General features: G+C 45.6%; 2 protein-coding genes and 1 long non-coding RNA gene across 3 annotated transcripts in view; 1 reads left to right on the plus strand and 2 right to left on the minus strand.

The window, feature by feature from the left end:
• LOC147336563 (uncharacterized) overlaps positions 1–17,984 on the plus strand; it is a 420,745-nt gene that overhangs the window by 282,950 nt on the left and 119,811 nt on the right. The window lies entirely within an intron of this gene.
• Positions 8–3,270, minus strand: LOC147336580 (protein NLRC3-like). The gene is made up of 2 exons (XM_086285463.1): positions 1,920–3,270; positions 8–1,803 (listed from the first exon to the last, which is right to left on the minus strand). Exons 1-2 carry the CDS (start codon positions 2,191–2,193, stop codon positions 8–10), a joined length of 2,070 nt encoding a protein of 689 aa, XP_086141589.1. The 5' UTR covers positions 2,194–3,270.
• LOC147336581 (uncharacterized) overlaps positions 5,523–17,984 on the minus strand; it is a 97,766-nt gene continuing 85,304 nt past the window's right edge. The window contains exons 2-5 of the mRNA XM_086285489.1: positions 6,851–6,982; positions 6,668–6,766; positions 6,412–6,510; positions 5,523–5,673 (exon numbers count right to left, since the gene is read on the minus strand). Coding sequence (XP_086141615.1) covers positions 5,523–5,673; positions 6,412–6,510; positions 6,668–6,766; positions 6,851–6,939 — 438 coding nt within the window. The 5' untranslated portion in view covers positions 6,940–6,982. The remainder of the gene's footprint in view (positions 5,674–6,411; positions 6,511–6,667; positions 6,767–6,850; positions 6,983–17,984) is intronic.

A 17,984-nucleotide genomic window follows, 5' to 3' on the forward strand; every position in this document is an offset into this window, starting at 1 on the left:
TCTGGACTCACCCAGCCTTTCTGCAGTTCCTCACAGCTGGAATCAGTCTCTGTCGTCCCCAGTCTGATGTGTTGTACTTCAGCAGGTCCAACTCATCCAGAACCTCCTCTGACATCTGCAGCATGAAGGCCAGAGCTGAGCACTGGATGTCAGAGAGTTCCTTCTCTGATCTGTTCTCTGACTTCAGGAACTCTTGGATCTCCTGAAATAATGAGAGGTGGTTCATCTCCATCAGACAGTGGAAGATGTTGATGCTTCTGTCAGGAGAGATTCCATCACTGTTCATCTCCTTCAGGTTGTTGATGACTCTCTGGATGGTTCCTGGACTGATCTCTGTCTGACCCAGCAGGCCTACTAAGAGTCTCTGGTTGGACTCCAGACAGAGGCCATGAAGGAAGCGAACAAACAGGTCCAGGTGGCCATTTTTACTCTGGAGGGATTTCTCCATGGCTCGTTTAAGGAAATCATCCAGAGAGGACTCGTTGTATTTTTGTCCCAAGAAGTTCTTCAGCACCTCTGTCTTCCTGTTGGTGTGACAGTGGAACATGTAGACTGCAGCCAGAAACTCCTGAATGCTCAGATGAACAAAGCTGTAGACTGGTTTCTGGAAGATCACACACTCTCTTTTGAAGATCTCTGCACAAACTCCTGAGTACACCGAGGCCTCTGTCACATCCAGACCACACTGCTCCAGGTCTTCTTGGTAGAACATGATGTTTCCTTTCTCCAGATGTTCAAACGCCAGCCTCCCCAGCTTCAGAAGAACTTCCCTGTCAGCCTCCGTCAGCTCCTGTGGACTCGTCTCACGTCCCTCATGGTACTTGTTCTTCTTCCTCTTTGTCTGAACCAGCAGGAAGTGTGAGTACATGTCAGTCAGGGTCTTGGGCAGCTCTCCTCTCTGCTCTGTAGTCAACATGTGCTCCAGAACTGTAGCAGTGATCCAGCAGAAGACTGGGATTCTACACATGATGTGGAGGCTCCTGGATGTCTTCATGTGGGAGATGATTCTGCTGGACAGCTCTTCATCACTGAATCTCCTCCTGAAGTACTCCTCCTTCTGGGCGTCAGTGAAGCCTCGTACTTCTGTTAGCCTGTCAACACATGTAGGAGGGATCTGATTGGCTGCTGCGGGTCGGGAAGTTATCCAGACGAGAGCCGAGGGAAGCAGATTCCCCTGGATGAGGTTTGTCAGCAGCTGGCTGACTGATGACTTCTGTGTGACATCAGACAGCAGCTTCCTGTTGGTGAAATCCAATGAAAGTCTGCTTTCATCCAGGCCGTCAAAGATGAACAAAAGCTGAGAGACAGCCAGCTTCTCTGCTGTGACCTTCTGTAATGTTGGATGGAAAACATGGAGCAGCTCCAGAAGACTGTACTGCTCATCTCTGATCAGGTTCAGCTCCCTGAATGAAAGCAGAACCACCACACTGACATGTTGGTTCTCCAAGCCCTCTGCCCAGTCCAGAGTGAACTTCTGCACTGAGAAGGTTTTTCCAACACCAGCCACGCCGTTGGTCAGAACCACTCTGATGGGTCTCTGTTGGTCAGGTAAGGCTTTAAAGATGTCCTGGCACCTGATTGGAGCGTCATGGAGGGCGTCCATCTTGGAAGCTGTCTCCAGCTGCCTCACCTCATGTTGGGTATGAACCTCTTCACTCTGTCCCTCTGTGATGTAGAGCTCAGTGTAGATCCTGTTGAGGAGGGTTCTACTTCCTGTTTCATCACTTCCTTCAGTCACACGTTCACATCTCCTCCTCAGACTGATCTTATGTTCATCTAAAACCTCCTGCAGACCAACATCTGCTGAAAGAAAGAAAAACAATGAGACTAAAGAGAAAGAAAACTCTTCAATGTCTGAACAACACAAGAAGTCCAGTTTTCAGAAATGAGTCCATCAGCAGACAGATGTTCAGTCTTACTTTGTACACAGCTGCTCTGACTGGCTGTCTGCAGTCCAGCTCTGCTTCTGGATCTTTCTCCACACTGGGGACAGGAGGAGTCTCCTGATGAAGCAGACTGGTCCCAGTATGAGGAGATGCACTGTCTGCAGAACCAGTGTCCACAGCTGGTAGAGACTGGATCCTTCAGGACGTCCTGACACAAAGCACAGCAGGACAGCTGCTCCTCCTCACAAACACCACTCCTCTTCCTCCTCCTCTCTCTGTGAACACATTTCTTTATCACTAAAAACATTTACTGTCAGTGAAAAACATCCAGATTTGACCAAACTGCAGTTCCTCACAGTTCCTTTGATTTCATCAACACTAATGAGCTGCTCTTCCTGTCTGCCTGTCTCATTAAACACTGAGTGATGAATACAAACTCAACACTTCCTGCAGACTTCCTGACTTCACAATAAAAGCTTTCCATCAGAGAGACAGTTATGACTTTCACTGTTTTACAGCTGCTGTGTGCAGCTTATCTGTGTCAGTTCACTCTGAAGCAGCTTAGAAGTGTCCGTGTAGAGCCGTGGTCTGACACACAGAGACTTCTGATTTTCTCTATTTAAACAAACATGATGAAGATGAGCAGGTTTCTCTTCTAGTATAAAACTCTGTGTCTCTCTGGCTGGCTCATGATGGCTTTTCAGGTTTTATGTTTTGCTCTCTCCTGCTAGCGTTTTGCCTGCCTGGGTGGAGCTTGTAATGGCCTCTCGCTCTTGGTCCACACAGCTATGATGATTACACCACCTGTTGCTGATTCACCTGGGCTTACCGGTAACCATTTAACGCTGCGGCATGGAGCAGTTTGTCGCTGGGACATTGACCCTCCTGTGTTCATGATCTCAGCTCCTTGCTAAGAAATTTCTCTCTAAATTCACCAGTTGGGTTAACTTTGTGTATACTTGAGTATATATTTCCCCGGACCTGGTTACAGACGCTTACCTGTGACTCCCGTGTGTGGCTGTGTGAGTGGAGAGCAGGACAAGAGTGACTGAAGAGGAGTGAGTGTGGACTCCCTTCCCTCTTTTCCCTGGAGCCCTGGACCCCCTCCCCAACTCACTGTACATATATAGAGCACTGTGGTTCACCCCTTTGGTAAATAAACTGTCACCTCCAGGACACTGGGGCGTGCAGCTCGGATCTCAGCTGACCCTTCTCACCCTGGACACAGTCTGTTTGACCTGCTCCCCTCAGGCAGGAGGCTCCGGTCCATTCGCACCAGAACCTCTCGCCATAAGAACAGTTTCTTCCCCTCTGCTGTCGGACACATGAACAATAACCGTATGACTGTTCCCACCCCTAACACATGACCCTACGCTGTGTTCAATGCATCATTCCATGTTTGGCACTGATCACCACCTGCACTCATGTATATATCTTTCTACGCAGCACTTTTAATTCTTATTCTCATGTATATATCTCATGTATATCTCATGCACATATCTTTCTACTTAGCACTTTTAATTCTTATTCTTATTTTTATTTTCATGTCTATTTAAGCGTAATTTATGACAGTATGTTTGCACTGAAGCACCGCAGCAATTTCCTAATGTTGTAAACCTGCCCAACTTTTGGCAATAAAACCCTTTCTGAGTCTGATTCTGATTTGTTTGTCAGAACTCAGTCTGTGCTTGAGTTCCTTTGTTAGCCATGACATTTTGTTGGTTTCTCTCTCTTCAGGTCCCTGTAAGTGTTTGATCGGCCTTTCTAAAACATATATATTTATTCTGCTTTGACTGTTTTGTGTGCTGAGGGACATTGTTGCATGATCCACTTTTTCTTATCACTCAAATATCCTGATACTTTCAGAAAGTTGGAGAGCTCTCCTGGCTTGCTTAGTCTTTGCTCTGTACTGCAGTACTTGCACTGGTTTCACTGGACAAGTCTGCATGTGAATCTACAACTGATCTGACATTGTGGCACAAACACAGTAAACAAACTCTACGAGCACCTTGTTTCATGTGCAGTGGCTTTCTTCTCATTCTGCTACTGAACACTGTATGAAAAGCCTCTCACTGCCAGCATCCTTCCAGCCCCACGACAACAAGACCAACTCACATCTTCACAACACCAAGAATTTTTCCCCTTTTCTTTGGAGAAACTGAGAAGCCAATAGGATTGTAGCTCAAACTTGCCCACAGTCCTGCTTCATCACTGCTCACTCCTACCTGTGTTGGTGCTCAGTGGACAGTCATAGCCTGCTGCTAGCATGAATGCTAAATGTACTGCTGTGGATGACCAGCAGAAAAACTTGTTTTCAGTTTGAGTGTTTGCTGTATTTAAAGTGTTTTTCTCAGTTCGTCTGTATTCAAAGTGCATTCGGGGCTTTAGCTGACAGCTCTTTGTGCTAACAAACTAAACTCTCTTAGTTTAAGCCAGCAGACTTTACCAAACACAAAGCCTGCTGCTGCCTCCATGGGTTAGCTTGTGTGACTGGTGTTTACAGCAATGAAATCTAAATCACACTGTGTCCTCCAAGGTGTTTGGTGGGAGCACTGAGTGAAACATAAGAGCTCTGGTAAAATAACAAACAGGGCTGTGAGAGCAACTGAAGTGATAAAAATACTGTTTAAAGATAAAAAACACTTTGATGTTCTCTCGTCACCTAACAAAGTCCAAACCCTGTGAACTATTTTAGCTTTAATAACTGTTGATTCAGGTATCTTTGGACATTTGTAATTAAATATTTTTAAACTCCATCAAAGACTCCTGATGTGGCTGTTTGGAGAAGGAAAAGAGGGACAAAGTGGAGCGTCGAGCTGAGGCTTCATTCACTGCAAACCTACAGTTATGTTTCCTTATTTCTGCTGTTTGCATATTCACAGCTGAAATAAAGCTGTTAGGTGTGGCTGTGTGCAGGCAGGAATAGGACCCAAGGTGCAGACTCCGGAGACAGACGTGAACTCAAAAAGGCTTTAATTAGGTACTCAAAAATATAACATAACTGAAAAAACTCAAAACAAACTTAAACTGGAGGAATGACAGAACACACAGCTAGGAAAACGGTAGATCGCGACACGGACACAGAGAAACACAGGGCTTAAATACACAGAGGGAGCAATCAGGGAATGAGTAACAGGAGGGAAACACAGCTGGGGCAAATCAGAACTGACGAGACCAAAGAAGCGTAAACTGAACACACTGAGAAAAGACAGAGACCTTCAAAGTAAAACAGGAAACACATAACACAGACTGAACAAAGACACAGACTCGCACGCACTGTAACAGAGGGAACAGAGACGTGGGAATAGTGCAGACACAAACACTGACTGAACACGGGGATATAGGAACTTAAGATACACATAGATGCGAACTAGACAAGGGGATGCAGGTGATAGGGGAGACAGAGCAACTAAAGAAGACAGAGACATAAGCCATAAGACAGAACTCAAAGAAACCAAAAACTAGAAAGTATAAATAATATAATAAACTCAAAAACCCTGGGTCAACGACCCAGGCATCCTAACAAAAGCTGCCTTTTTGACTTCATCCTGTTGTGTTTGGGTCCAATTCTGCCTGCCACACAGCGCTACAGGACAGTCTAATATTTTTATCTTTTTAATGAATCTTTGGTCATATTTATCCAGGAAAACACAAACATGTAAAGGAGTCATCATAGTTCTCTGACCTCGTTGGTCCAGGTTCAGCACTGAAGTTTGGAGGTTGATGTTTGGACCAGTCACTCCTCACCGACGGACTGCTGGATCCTGCAAACTGTGACCTCTGACCTCTGCAGACACAAACATGTAAAGGAGTCATCACAGGTCTCTGACCTCGTTGGTACAGGTTCACCACTGAACTCTGGAGGTTGACCTTTGGACCCATTAGAGTTCAGCTTTTTACAGGAAAACAAATGTCCCTGAATGCAACAGTGAGACACAGTCTGCCTGTGTGGCTGTGATAGCTGCCATTAGGAGCGCTCATGTGTTTGCAGTTAGACGAGGAGATGTTACCATCATGGACACGTTAACAAATCCTGCAGCATCAAGTGGCACAAACACTTTGTGTTCCTGTCATCTGCAAGCAACAGGAAGTTCATTAATAAAGGCGGGATGGAGACGTGACTGTGATGGTTCTCCTTCATCCAGCTGTTACACACATCTGGGCTCACACGACGAGCCTTTGTCTAATACAGCAGCTGCTCTCTGAACACTTTTCTGAAGAGGAGCTGCACAAACCTTTGTTTGCTTTCTAGAGCAGCGTATCAAAGTCAAACTACCCACTGCTAGCAGCTGTTTCTATCATAGTTTAGGATCCAGATGTGTGAGCTCTAAATTTACACCTCTGATTAAAATACATAGTTAAAAACAGCCAATTGAGTCCAAATGTGTCTTAAACCAGATAAACTGACAGTTACAGCTGAGCCTGTGTGTCCTTGGAGACACTGCTCTGCTACAGAGATGCATTTTAGAAACCAGGAAACATCAAAATCATTTAAATCAGAGAGTTCTTCTTACTAACAGCTCACCTCTCTGCAGCAGACACAGGCTGGGATTTAAAACCAATGCCTCGATGATTTGACCGGTCACTCTTTAAGGACACAGAGCTGGATGGTTTCTGATTGACGCTAAAAATAAGTGAACATGAAACATGTGTCACATCCAATGTGTCCAATACATTAGATAAAAAGTATAAATAAAGTATTAAATAGTATATTATTTAAATCGTTAAATAGTAAAAAGCTGATTAAAATTTCAAACATTTTAATACTGACATGAACTTACTTTTCGTCAGATGACTTCTTTTGCCCTAAATTACGAAAGAAATGCTTCACCCGTTTGCTCTTAGAGGACACAGAGCTGGGTGGAGGTCCAGGCTGGTTCCTGTGAATAATGATGGAGCAGTGATGTGAGTGCTGAGCTGTGACATGGAGAAGAGTCATGGACAGTTAGAGATGGTCATCTCACCTCTGAGCTTTGGTCTGGCTCTCATGTTCCCCACACAGAGTGCTTTTAGAGGGAGGGACTCCCTCCTCTCTGTCCTCACACTGATCCATGCTGCTCAATTCACATCAGCTCACACACACTTTCTACCTTCACCTGCAGAGGAAACACAAATCATTCATGTGCACATCAACTGAGAGCTGCAGAGGTCGTGTCTGATGTGTTGGACTAACATCCATCTGAGACGCAGCTTTCATCAGTTCACTACAAAAAGTGTCACAGAGCCCAGTTCAGCCTCCAAATCCTCCATTACTGTAGTCCTACAAAGCAGCAGGTCAAACATGGCTGCAGAGAGCAGCTTTATGTCAGTAACCATGTCCAGGACCGAGCTGACTGCTTACAGAGTTCATACTCTAACTGCTAGCTGCTCTGCTAGCTAAGCTAACTCAGTAACAGTGACTCTGACAGCAGTTACTGTGGAACAGCGGCCGAGCTCAGGACACATTCAGTGTGTTTAGTCTGAGTCCTGGACTCTGATTCAATGGATTCAATCCAGCTCAGAGTTTCATGTGTTCATCAGAATAAAATACATGTACTAATATAACAGAAGTAATGCTCTGAATGCAGGACTGTAATGGAGGATAAATAAGGTTTTTACAGCCTGAAAGAAACATTCAGTTCATATATTTGTAGACAGTGAAGCAGTTTTTAATACTGCAGCTGTTTCCTTCACCTGTGTGTGTGTGAGCCACACCTTCATGTGCTGCTTTAGAAATATGTGGTCTGACTGCTCAGACTGAGTCTAGGAGGAAAGTTCACACGCTGGAGAAAGTTTTGTTCCTAACTTTGTCAGAGTTCGGCTCCAAAGACGAAGAAGACGGAGCTCACAGTCTGTAGATGGTCCTCAGTGTGTGTGCGAAGCCAAGAAAGCACACAGGAGTGTGTTTATGTCAGCAAATCAGTGTGTGTGAAGAGTCTGAGGGAGTGTGTGAATGAGACTCAACACTGAAACCAACAGTCCAAGAAAAGCGTCTGGATTTCTTTAAGTTTAACTTACTACTTCGTGTCTTGCTTGATGTGTAATTATATTGTCTTCAATGTTCCAGCGAATAGGTTCAAGCTACAAACCTATCACAGACCCAAACACCACAAACCATCAGTTTCACCATGTAGAATATATTGTTGTTTCCTTGCTTTTAATTCAGAGAAAAACTCTGATTTGGATTTTCTCTGTTCTCTTTGCTGCTGATTCTCTATCTCATCTTCGCTCTCAAACATTTAAACAGCAGCGAGTCTGCAGCTGAGGGAACACAAACTCAAACTGTCGGAACAGGTTTGATCGTTTCTTGCGTTTATTAATTTGGTGATTCATCAAATGTATAACTGTCATAATCTGCTGCTGAGTCTCTTACGCTGATGAAAATGCAGAAAACACAGATCACGAACACCAGTTCAACCAATCACATTCATTCCACTTTGATCTGTGACAAACTGATGCATTCATCTCTGTTAAAGTGTTGCGTTAGACTGCTATATATTTTTGTGTTCTTTATGCTGTAGATTTTCATGTCTCTGGAATAGTTGCAGCAATAAGGATGATTTTCTGTAAAATCATATTGATATGACCGTGAATTATTCGTAGATGAGCGTTAGATTAGTTTGATGGGTTAACTCAGAGAGCTGAAGATATGGTGGACATGCTGACCTCGCTCTGTGGTGTACAGGGCCGTTTACCCTCATGATTAATATTCACAATAAAAAAATGAGGCGAACATCATGAAGTCTGTGTGTGTTTCATAGTGTCGAACCACCTTTGTACAGTTAAACCTAACAGTTACTACATGACGGAAACACCAACATTATTTCTTTTATGCGTTTATCAGGTCACGCTGATTATTGAACAAAAACCCAAACATCAGCTGTTAATCGAATATTTTTGCTCTCTCTCCTCCTTAAACATGTTTTTAATGTTAGTTATAATTCAGAATTGGTGACTGGAACACGTATGACACATACGAACATCAGGAAATAAAACCTCAGTAAATGAAGTCAGTGTACGCATAAGTGCGCATGCGCCAACCAGCGTGCAGCCTGTTACAGTCGCTCCTGCTTTTCTCTTAGTTTAGCTCTTTTTTCTTACGTATTCTTTTTTTTTTTTCTGACTTGTATTTTCCTCCGTTTTCTATCTCTTACTCAATCATGTGGATTGAGAGAGTTTTTGTTCTTCTGGTGGCCGTGGAACTGTTACTTTTATCATGGAACGGGACCGCGGCACATCTCCTACACGCACGGACTGTTTACTCCAGAGATCAGCTGATCGCCCTGATGCCGGCCGGCTCGCTGGCCAGGCCCGCAGAAGTGCCCGCAGAAGTACCAGCTGAAATTTGGAGGAAAACACATCGGGGATGCAGAGGTCAAGGACAGAAGAGAAGAAAAAAGGTGACGGTGAGACAGCGGAGGCTCGAAGCGAGGAGGAGGTTTAAACCGTGTCTGCCGTCTATCGTGATGGGAAATGTGCGATCGTTGGCAAGTAAAATCGACGAGCTCTCAGCACTGGTACGGAGTCAGAGGGAATACCGAGAGTGTAGCCTGATGTGTTTCACCGAATCATGGCTGCACCAGGTCATTCCCGATGAGAATGCTTCCGTGGAAGGCTTCCACACTGTTCGGGCGGACAGGGACAGCATCGCTAGCGGTAAGCGTAAAGGAGGTGGGCTTGCTGTTTTAGTTAACAACCGGTGGTGTAACCCTGCCAACATAACAATCAAAGAAAGGATTTGTTGCCCGGACACTGAACTGTGTGCTGTTGGACTCAGGCCGTATTATTTACCCAGGGAATTCTCTCACGTCATCTTGGTGGCTGTCTATGTTCCCCCCTCTGCTAACCCCACAGCTGCATGTGACACTATCCACTCTGCCATAGCTCGGCTACAGACTCAGCACCCGAGTGCCTTTATTGTGATCTCGGGTGACTTCAACCATGTATCACTGGACAATACACTACCAACATTCAAACAATATGTGGACTGTCCCACCAGGGGAGAGAAAACTTTAGACTTACTGTATGCTAACGTCAAGGATGCATACAGCTCCTCCTCCCTCCCCCCACTTGGTAGGTCAGATCATAACCTGATTCACCTCACCCCCCACTATGTGCCAATTGTGAGGAGGGAACCTGTGACCACCAGGACTGTTAGGAGGTGGTCAGAGGAGGCAATAGCGGAACTACAGGGCTGTTTCGAGGTGACCGACTGGGAAACACTCTGTGAGCCTCACGCCGAGGACATCAATGGGCTTACTGAGTGTATCACAGACTACATAACTTTCTGCACCGACTCCATTGTTCCAGCTCAGACTGTTCATTGTTACCCAAATAACAAGCCGTGGGTGACTAAGGACATCAAAGCCCTCCTCAACAACAAGAAGAGGGCTTTCAGAGGGGGCAACAAAGAGGAGGTGAGGAAGGTCCAGGTGTTACTAAAGGACAAGATCAGAGAGGCTAAGGACAATTACAGGAGGAAGCTGGAGTGGAAACTCCAGCAGAACAGCATGAGAGAGGTGTGGAGGGGCATGAAGACCATCACTGGATTCAGGCCAACCAACAGCAGGGGAGCTGAGGGAGGTGAGAATAGAGCCGACGAGTTGAATCTGTTTTTCAATAGATTCGACACCACAGTGTCTGCTCCCACCCCCACAACCTCACCTGCAGTCAGCCTGGAATCCAGAGCCACACCACTGTGCCAGCCTCTCTCTTCACATGTTGCCTCCTGTGAGATTCCTGACACCCCTCCCCCACCCATCACCTTCACTCAATACCAGGTTGAGATGCAAATGAGGAGACTTCACTCAGGCAAGTCTGCTGGACCAGACGGAGTGAGTCCCCTTGTCCTCAAGACCTGTGCCCCCCAGCTGTGTGGAGTCTTTCATAAACTGTTTATGCTGAGTCTGAGTCTGCAGAGGGTCCCGGTGATGTGGAAGACATCATGCCTCGTCCCTGTACCAAAGACGCCACGTCCCAGTGGCCCCCAGGATTATAGGCCCGTGGCACTGACCTCCCACATCATGAAGACCCTGGAAAGGCTCATCCTGGACCAGCTGCGACCCATAGTAAGACCACATCTGGATCCCCTTCAGTTCGCTTATCAGCCTCGTCTCGGAACAGAGGACGCCATCATCTACCTGCTCAATCGTGTCTACACCCATCTGGACCAGCCGGCGAGCACTGTGAGGGTCATGTTTTTTGACTTTTCCAGTGCTTTCAACACCATCAGGCCGACCCTCCTGGGTGATAAGTTAGCAGCGATGCAGGTGGATGCTTCTCTGGTGTCCTGGATTGTTGATTACCTGACAGGAAGACCACAATATGTACGTCTCCCACAGTGTGTGTCTGACAAGGTGATTAGCAACACAGGGGCACCACAGGGGACTGTCCTCTCCCCCTTCCTCTTCACCCTCTACACCACAGACTTCAGCCACTGCACAGAGACCTGCCATCTTCAGAAGTTTTCTGATGACTCTGCGGTGGTTGGATGCATCAGCAGGGATCCTTTGTCACGTGGTGTGAGCAGAATCATCTGCAGCTCAACGTGGCAAAGACCAAGGAACTGATCGTGGACTTCAGGAAGACCAGGAAACACTTGACCCCTGTTTCAATCCAGGGGGTCAGTGTTGACATTGTGGAGGACTATAAATACCTTGGAGTACACATTGACAATAAACTGGACTGGGCTAAAAACACCACAGCACTTTACAGGAAGGGCCAGAGTCGTCTCTATTTTTTGAGGCGACTGAGGTCCTTCAACATCTGCCAGAAAATGCTGAGGATTTTCTATGAGTCTGTTGTGGCCAGTGCGATCCTCTATGCTGTTGCATGCTGGGGGAGCAGGCTGAGGGTCGCAGATGCCAACAGACTTAATAAACTGATCCGTAAGGCCAGCAATGTTGTGGGGATGGAGCTGGACTCCCTCAAGGTGGTGTCGGAGAGGCGGATGCTGTCCAAGATAAAGACAATGTTGGATAACACCTCCCACCCACTCCATGACATGCTGGTCAGTCACAGGAGCACGTTCAGTGAGAGACTGAGATTACCGAAAAGCACCACTGAACGACACAGGAAATCATTCCTGCCTGTGGCCATCTCCCTGTACAACGCATCCACTTAACACACTGTTTGCTGCTACAACTACACATGTTTCTTTTCCAAATATTTATTTATAAGTGACTTATGTATGTATGTATGTATATATATGTATATATTGTACTATTCTTAGTTAGCGTATTGTCTGTCTTGTCTTAATGTTGGTTTAAAATGGAGCACTGTAACAAAAAATAATTTCCCCCAGGGATCAATAAAGTATTCTGATTCTGATTCTGATTCTGATTCTGTACAGCGGGGGTTATGGCAGCTGTGTACCGGGACATGCGCTTTGTCGGTGGTAATAACAGCTCAATTGCTTGCGAGGCGAGCGGGTCTGTCCCACGCTTTGCCGTGAGCAGGGCTCCTACGCCTTTTTCAGGGTCAAATTCAAGCACTTTTTAAGCACTTTCAAGGTCCCTTTTCAAGCTTTTCCAGCACATCAGCCCCCCCGCCAAAAAAAAAAAAAGAATGCATGTTTCAATTCGCATTACCTCAGTAAGACCATGTGAAAATGAAAACAAATCATCCTACATGAACTTAAATACCTTTGTTCAACTTTTGCTAAGAAATAGAAAAAACGCACCACACAAAAATACAGTGGAACCCCGACTTACGAATGCCCCATTTCACGAAAAATTCAAGTTACGAAGGCACTGAATGGCAATATTTCTGCCCGTGTTATGGCAAAATGCCCGAGTAACGAAAGCTCCGATTGGCTGAGCCTACAACGCCCACAATGCCTTCCGAATCATGTGACAACCCCTTGGTTTCCGCACTCGTGCTTCGCTGTTCCACTTGAACGACGAATTGTTGTTCTAGTTAGCAATCAGCCTATAGCCTATCGTTCAGCATCGCCTCACTTAAAACGCGCAACTCAATTACGAAAGACCCTCGGGAATGAATTCATTTTGTAAGTCGGGGTTCCACTGTACTGTACTACCTTATAGTGTATAAACTCTAAATGCCCATTTCACTTAAAAATTAAGATGTGAAAATGTGAACAAAAAAAGAAAGAAATAAGTCTGCTCATCAGATATTGATGCTTCTTTCCTGTGTGACAAGAATTAGGAGACAGATATTTGTTTGTTTTTTAAGTTAATTCCCAATAAAACTGTTTTATTGCTAACTACATTGCTCTCTGTATTATTGCTGAAGTCCTAAAGGATCACCTTTAAAGTGTTTGTGCTAATAACATGTACAGTCAGACAGGCATGGAGAACAGCACTGACTGGGAGGCTTTGAACAGATTAAATAGTTCAATTCAACATATAAGACTTTAAGAATGCACAAGCATCTACTTAAAATCTATTGAATTTGTCATCTGTGATATTATTTTGTACAATTCCAATGTATTTTGTTCATCTCCCTGAAATAAACAGGCAGCCTTAAAGTATGAAATATTCATATACAAACACATATAAATGTGTGAACTGTCTCAGTGGCTGATTGTGCCCCACAGGCCTCAGTGTGAGCTTGAAAAGACATTTATAATGTTTAAGTAGTTTAATGTGCAGGTGCTGACCATAAACACATTTTGAATGAAAGCCGGGGAACTTTGGTAGCACAGAAACAAGTGGCTATTCTTTGTGACCATATGGACCACTCATATTACCGTTATTTCAAATACTCCAGAAAGCTGGTGTCCAGGGTGTAATTGGCCGTTTTTGACTACTTTTGATGTGGCCTCTGTATTTCACATTTAAAAACTGTTTATCTTGCCAATCTGTTATTTTCTCATTTTGACAAAATGTATCAGCAGAATTTATCTAAATTCAGACAAAATTTAAAATACGAGTAGAAAGTGATATTTTTGACTGTAAAAACCACAAGCATGTTAAACAAATCATTTTCATAACTTGAAATGCAAACAGAAATTGTACATTTTTTAAAATACACAAAAGTTTTGCAGACAACAAAGTTATATTTACCTAAAAATGCAGCCAAGGCTCAGACGCTTTTTATGTAACCATTTCAAACTATTTACAGAACAATCAGGCGCAAGGCAGCCCAGGCGGGGAAATTTTGCTTTTACATTTTGCGACGCATTTTATTTCTCTATCTGATAAGAAAACTATTCAATCAGATAGTTGTTTGTGGTGTAGAATATATTGTTGTTTCCTTGCTTTTAATTCAGAGAAAAACTCTGATTTGGATTTTCTCTGTTCTCTTTGCTGCTGATTCTCTATCTCATCTTCGCTCTCAAACATTTAAACAGCAGCGAGTCTGCAGCTGAGGGAACACAAACTCAAACTGTCGGAACAGGTTTGATCGTTTCTTGCGTTTATTAATTTGGTGATTCATCAAATGTATAACTGTCATAATCTGCTGCTGAGTCTCTTACGCTGATGAAAATGCAGAAAACACAGATCACGAACACCAGTTCAACCAATCACATTCATTCCACTTTGATCTGTGACAAACTGATGCATTCATCTCTGTTAAAGTGTTGCGTTAGACTGCTATATATTTTTGTGTTCTTTATGCTGTAGATTTTCATGTCTCTGGAATAGTTGCAGCAATAAGGATGATTTTCTGTAAAATCATATTGATATGACCGTGAATTATTCGTAGATGAGCGTTAGATTAGTTTGATGGGTTAACTCAGAGAGCTGAAGATATGGTGGACATGCTGACCTCGCTCTGTGGTGTACAGGGCCGTTTACCCTCATGATTAATATTCACAATAAAAAAATGAGGCGAACATCATGAAGTCTGTGTGTGTTTCATAGTGTCGAACCACCTTTGTACAGTTAAACCTAACAGTTACTACATGACGGAAACACCAACATTATTTCTTTTATGCGTTTATCAGGTCACGCTGATTATTGAACAAAAACCCAAACATCAGCTGTTAATCGAATATTTTTGCTCTCTCTCCTCCTTAAACATGTTTTTAATGTTAGTTATAATTCAGAATTGGTGACTGGAACACGTATGACACATACGAACATCAGGAAATAAAACCTCAGTAAATGAAGTCAGTGTACGCATAAGTGCGCATGCGCCAACCAGCGTGCAGCCTGTTACAGTCGCTCCTGCTTTTCTCTTAGTTTAGCTCTTTTTTCTTACGTATTCTTTTTTTTTTTTCTGACTTGTATTTTCCTCCGTTTTCTATCTCTTACTCAATCATGTGGATTGAGAGAGTTTTTGTTCTTCTGGTGGCCGTGGAACTGTTACTTTTATCATGGAACGGGACCGCGGCACATCTCCTACACGCACGGACTGTTTACTCCAGAGATCAGCTGATCGCCCTGATGCCGGCCGGCTCGCTGGCCAGGCCCGCAGAAGTGCCCGCAGAAGTACCAGCTGAAATTTGGAGGAAAACACATCGGGGATGCAGAGGTCAAGGACAGAAGAGAAGAAAAAAGGTGACGGTGAGACAGCGGAGGCTCGAAGCGAGGAGGAGGTTTAAACCGTGTCTGCCGTCTATCGTGATGGGAAATGTGCGATCGTTGGCAAGTAAAATCGACGAGCTCTCAGCACTGGTACGGAGTCAGAGGGAATACCGAGAGTGTAGCCTGATGTGTTTCACCGAATCATGGCTGCACCAGGTCATTCCCGATGAGAATGCTTCCGTGGAAGGCTTCCACACTGTTCGGGCGGACAGGGACAGCATCGCTAGCGGTAAGCGTAAAGGAGGTGGGCTTGCTGTTTTAGTTAACAACCGGTGGTGTAACCCTGCCAACATAACAATCAAAGAAAGGATTTGTTGCCCGGACACTGAACTGTGTGCTGTTGGACTCAGGCCGTATTATTTACCCAGGGAATTCTCTCACGTCATCTTGGTGGCTGTCTATGTTCCCCCCTCTGCTAACCCCACAGCTGCATGTGACACTATCCACTCTGCCATAGCTCGGCTACAGACTCAGCACCCGAGTGCCTTTATTGTGATCTCGGGTGACTTCAACCATGTATCACTGGACAATACACTACCAACATTCAAACAATATGTGGACTGTCCCACCAGGGGAGAGAAAACTTTAGACTTACTGTATGCTAACGTCAAGGATGCATACAGCTCCTCCTCCCTCCCCCCACTTGGTAGGTCAGATCATAACCTGATTCACCTCACCCCCCACTATGTGCCAATTGTGAGGAGGGAACCTGTGACCACCAGGACTGTTAGGAGGTGGTCAGAGGAGGCAATAGCGGAACTACAGGGCTGTTTCGAGGTGACCGACTGGGAAACACTCTGTGAGCCTCACGCCGAGGACATCAATGGGCTTACTGAGTGTATCACAGACTACATAACTTTCTGCACCGACTCCATTGTTCCAGCTCAGACTGTTCATTGTTACCCAAATAACAAGCCGTGGGTGACTAAGGACATCAAAGCCCTCCTCAACAACAAGAAGAGGGCTTTCAGAGGGGGCAACAAAGAGGAGGTGAGGAAGGTCCAGGTGTTACTAAAGGACAAGATCAGAGAGGCTAAGGACAATTACAGGAGGAAGCTGGAGTGGAAACTCCAGCAGAACAGCATGAGAGAGGTGTGGAGGGGCATGAAGACCATCACTGGATTCAGGCCAACCAACAGCAGGGGAGCTGAGGGAGGTGAGAATAGAGCCGACGAGTTGAATCTGTTTTTCAATAGATTCGACACCACAGTGTCTGCTCCCACCCCCACAACCTCACCTGCAGTCAGCCTGGAATCCAGAGCCACACCACTGTGCCAGCCTCTCTCTTCACATGTTGCCTCCTGTGAGATTCCTGACACCCCTCCCCCACCCATCACCTTCACTCAATACCAGGTTGAGATGCAAATGAGGAGACTTCACTCAGGCAAGTCTGCTGGACCAGACGGAGTGAGTCCCCTTGTCCTCAAGACCTGTGCCCCCCAGCTGTGTGGAGTCTTTCATAAACTGTTTATGCTGAGTCTGAGTCTGCAGAGGGTCCCGGTGATGTGGAAGACATCATGCCTCGTCCCTGTACCAAAGACGCCACGTCCCAGTGGCCCCCAGGATTATAGGCCCGTGGCACTGACCTCCCACATCATGAAGACCCTGGAAAGGCTCATCCTGGACCAGCTGCGACCCATAGTAAGACCACATCTGGATCCCCTTCAGTTCGCTTATCAGCCTCGTCTCGGAACAGAGGACGCCATCATCTACCTGCTCAATCGTGTCTACACCCATCTGGACCAGCCGGCGAGCACTGTGAGGGTCATGTTTTTTGACTTTTCCAGTGCTTTCAACACCATCAGGCCGACCCTCCTGGGTGATAAGTTAGCAGCGATGCAGGTGGATGCTTCTCTGGTGTCCTGGATTGTTGATTACCTGACAGGAAGACCACAATATGTACGTCTCCCACAGTGTGTGTCTGACAAGGTGATTAGCAACACAGGGGCACCACAGGGGACTGTCCTCTCCCCCTTCCTCTTCACCCTCTACACCACAGACTTCAGCCACTGCACAGAGACCTGCCATCTTCAGAAGTTTTCTGATGACTCTGCGGTGGTTGGATGCATCAGCAGGGATCCTTTGTCACGTGGTGTGAGCAGAATCATCTGCAGCTCAACGTGGCAAAGACCAAGGAACTGATCGTGGACTTCAGGAAGACCAGGAAACACTTGACCCCTGTTTCAATCCAGGGGGTCAGTGTTGACATTGTGGAGGACTATAAATACCTTGGAGTACACATTGACAATAAACTGGACTGGGCTAAAAACACCACAGCACTTTACAGGAAGGGCCAGAGTCGTCTCTATTTTTTGAGGCGACTGAGGTCCTTCAACATCTGCCAGAAAATGCTGAGGATTTTCTATGAGTCTGTTGTGGCCAGTGCGATCCTCTATGCTGTTGCATGCTGGGGGAGCAGGCTGAGGGTCGCAGATGCCAACAGACTTAATAAACTGATCCGTAAGGCCAGCAATGTTGTGGGGATGGAGCTGGACTCCCTCAAGGTGGTGTCGGAGAGGCGGATGCTGTCCAAGATAAAGACAATGTTGGATAACACCTCCCACCCACTCCATGACATGCTGGTCAGTCACAGGAGCACGTTCAGTGAGAGACTGAGATTACCGAA

Source organism: Aulonocara sp. 'chitande type north' Nkhata Bay, linkage group LG3 (genome assembly GCF_057382095.1).
Source record: "Aulonocara sp. 'chitande type north' Nkhata Bay isolate Kocher_YH1m ecotype deep benthic linkage group LG3, A_spYH_male_GT1.1, whole genome shotgun sequence".
Taxonomy (NCBI): Eukaryota; Metazoa; Chordata; class Actinopteri; order Cichliformes; family Cichlidae; genus Aulonocara; species Aulonocara sp. 'chitande type north' Nkhata Bay.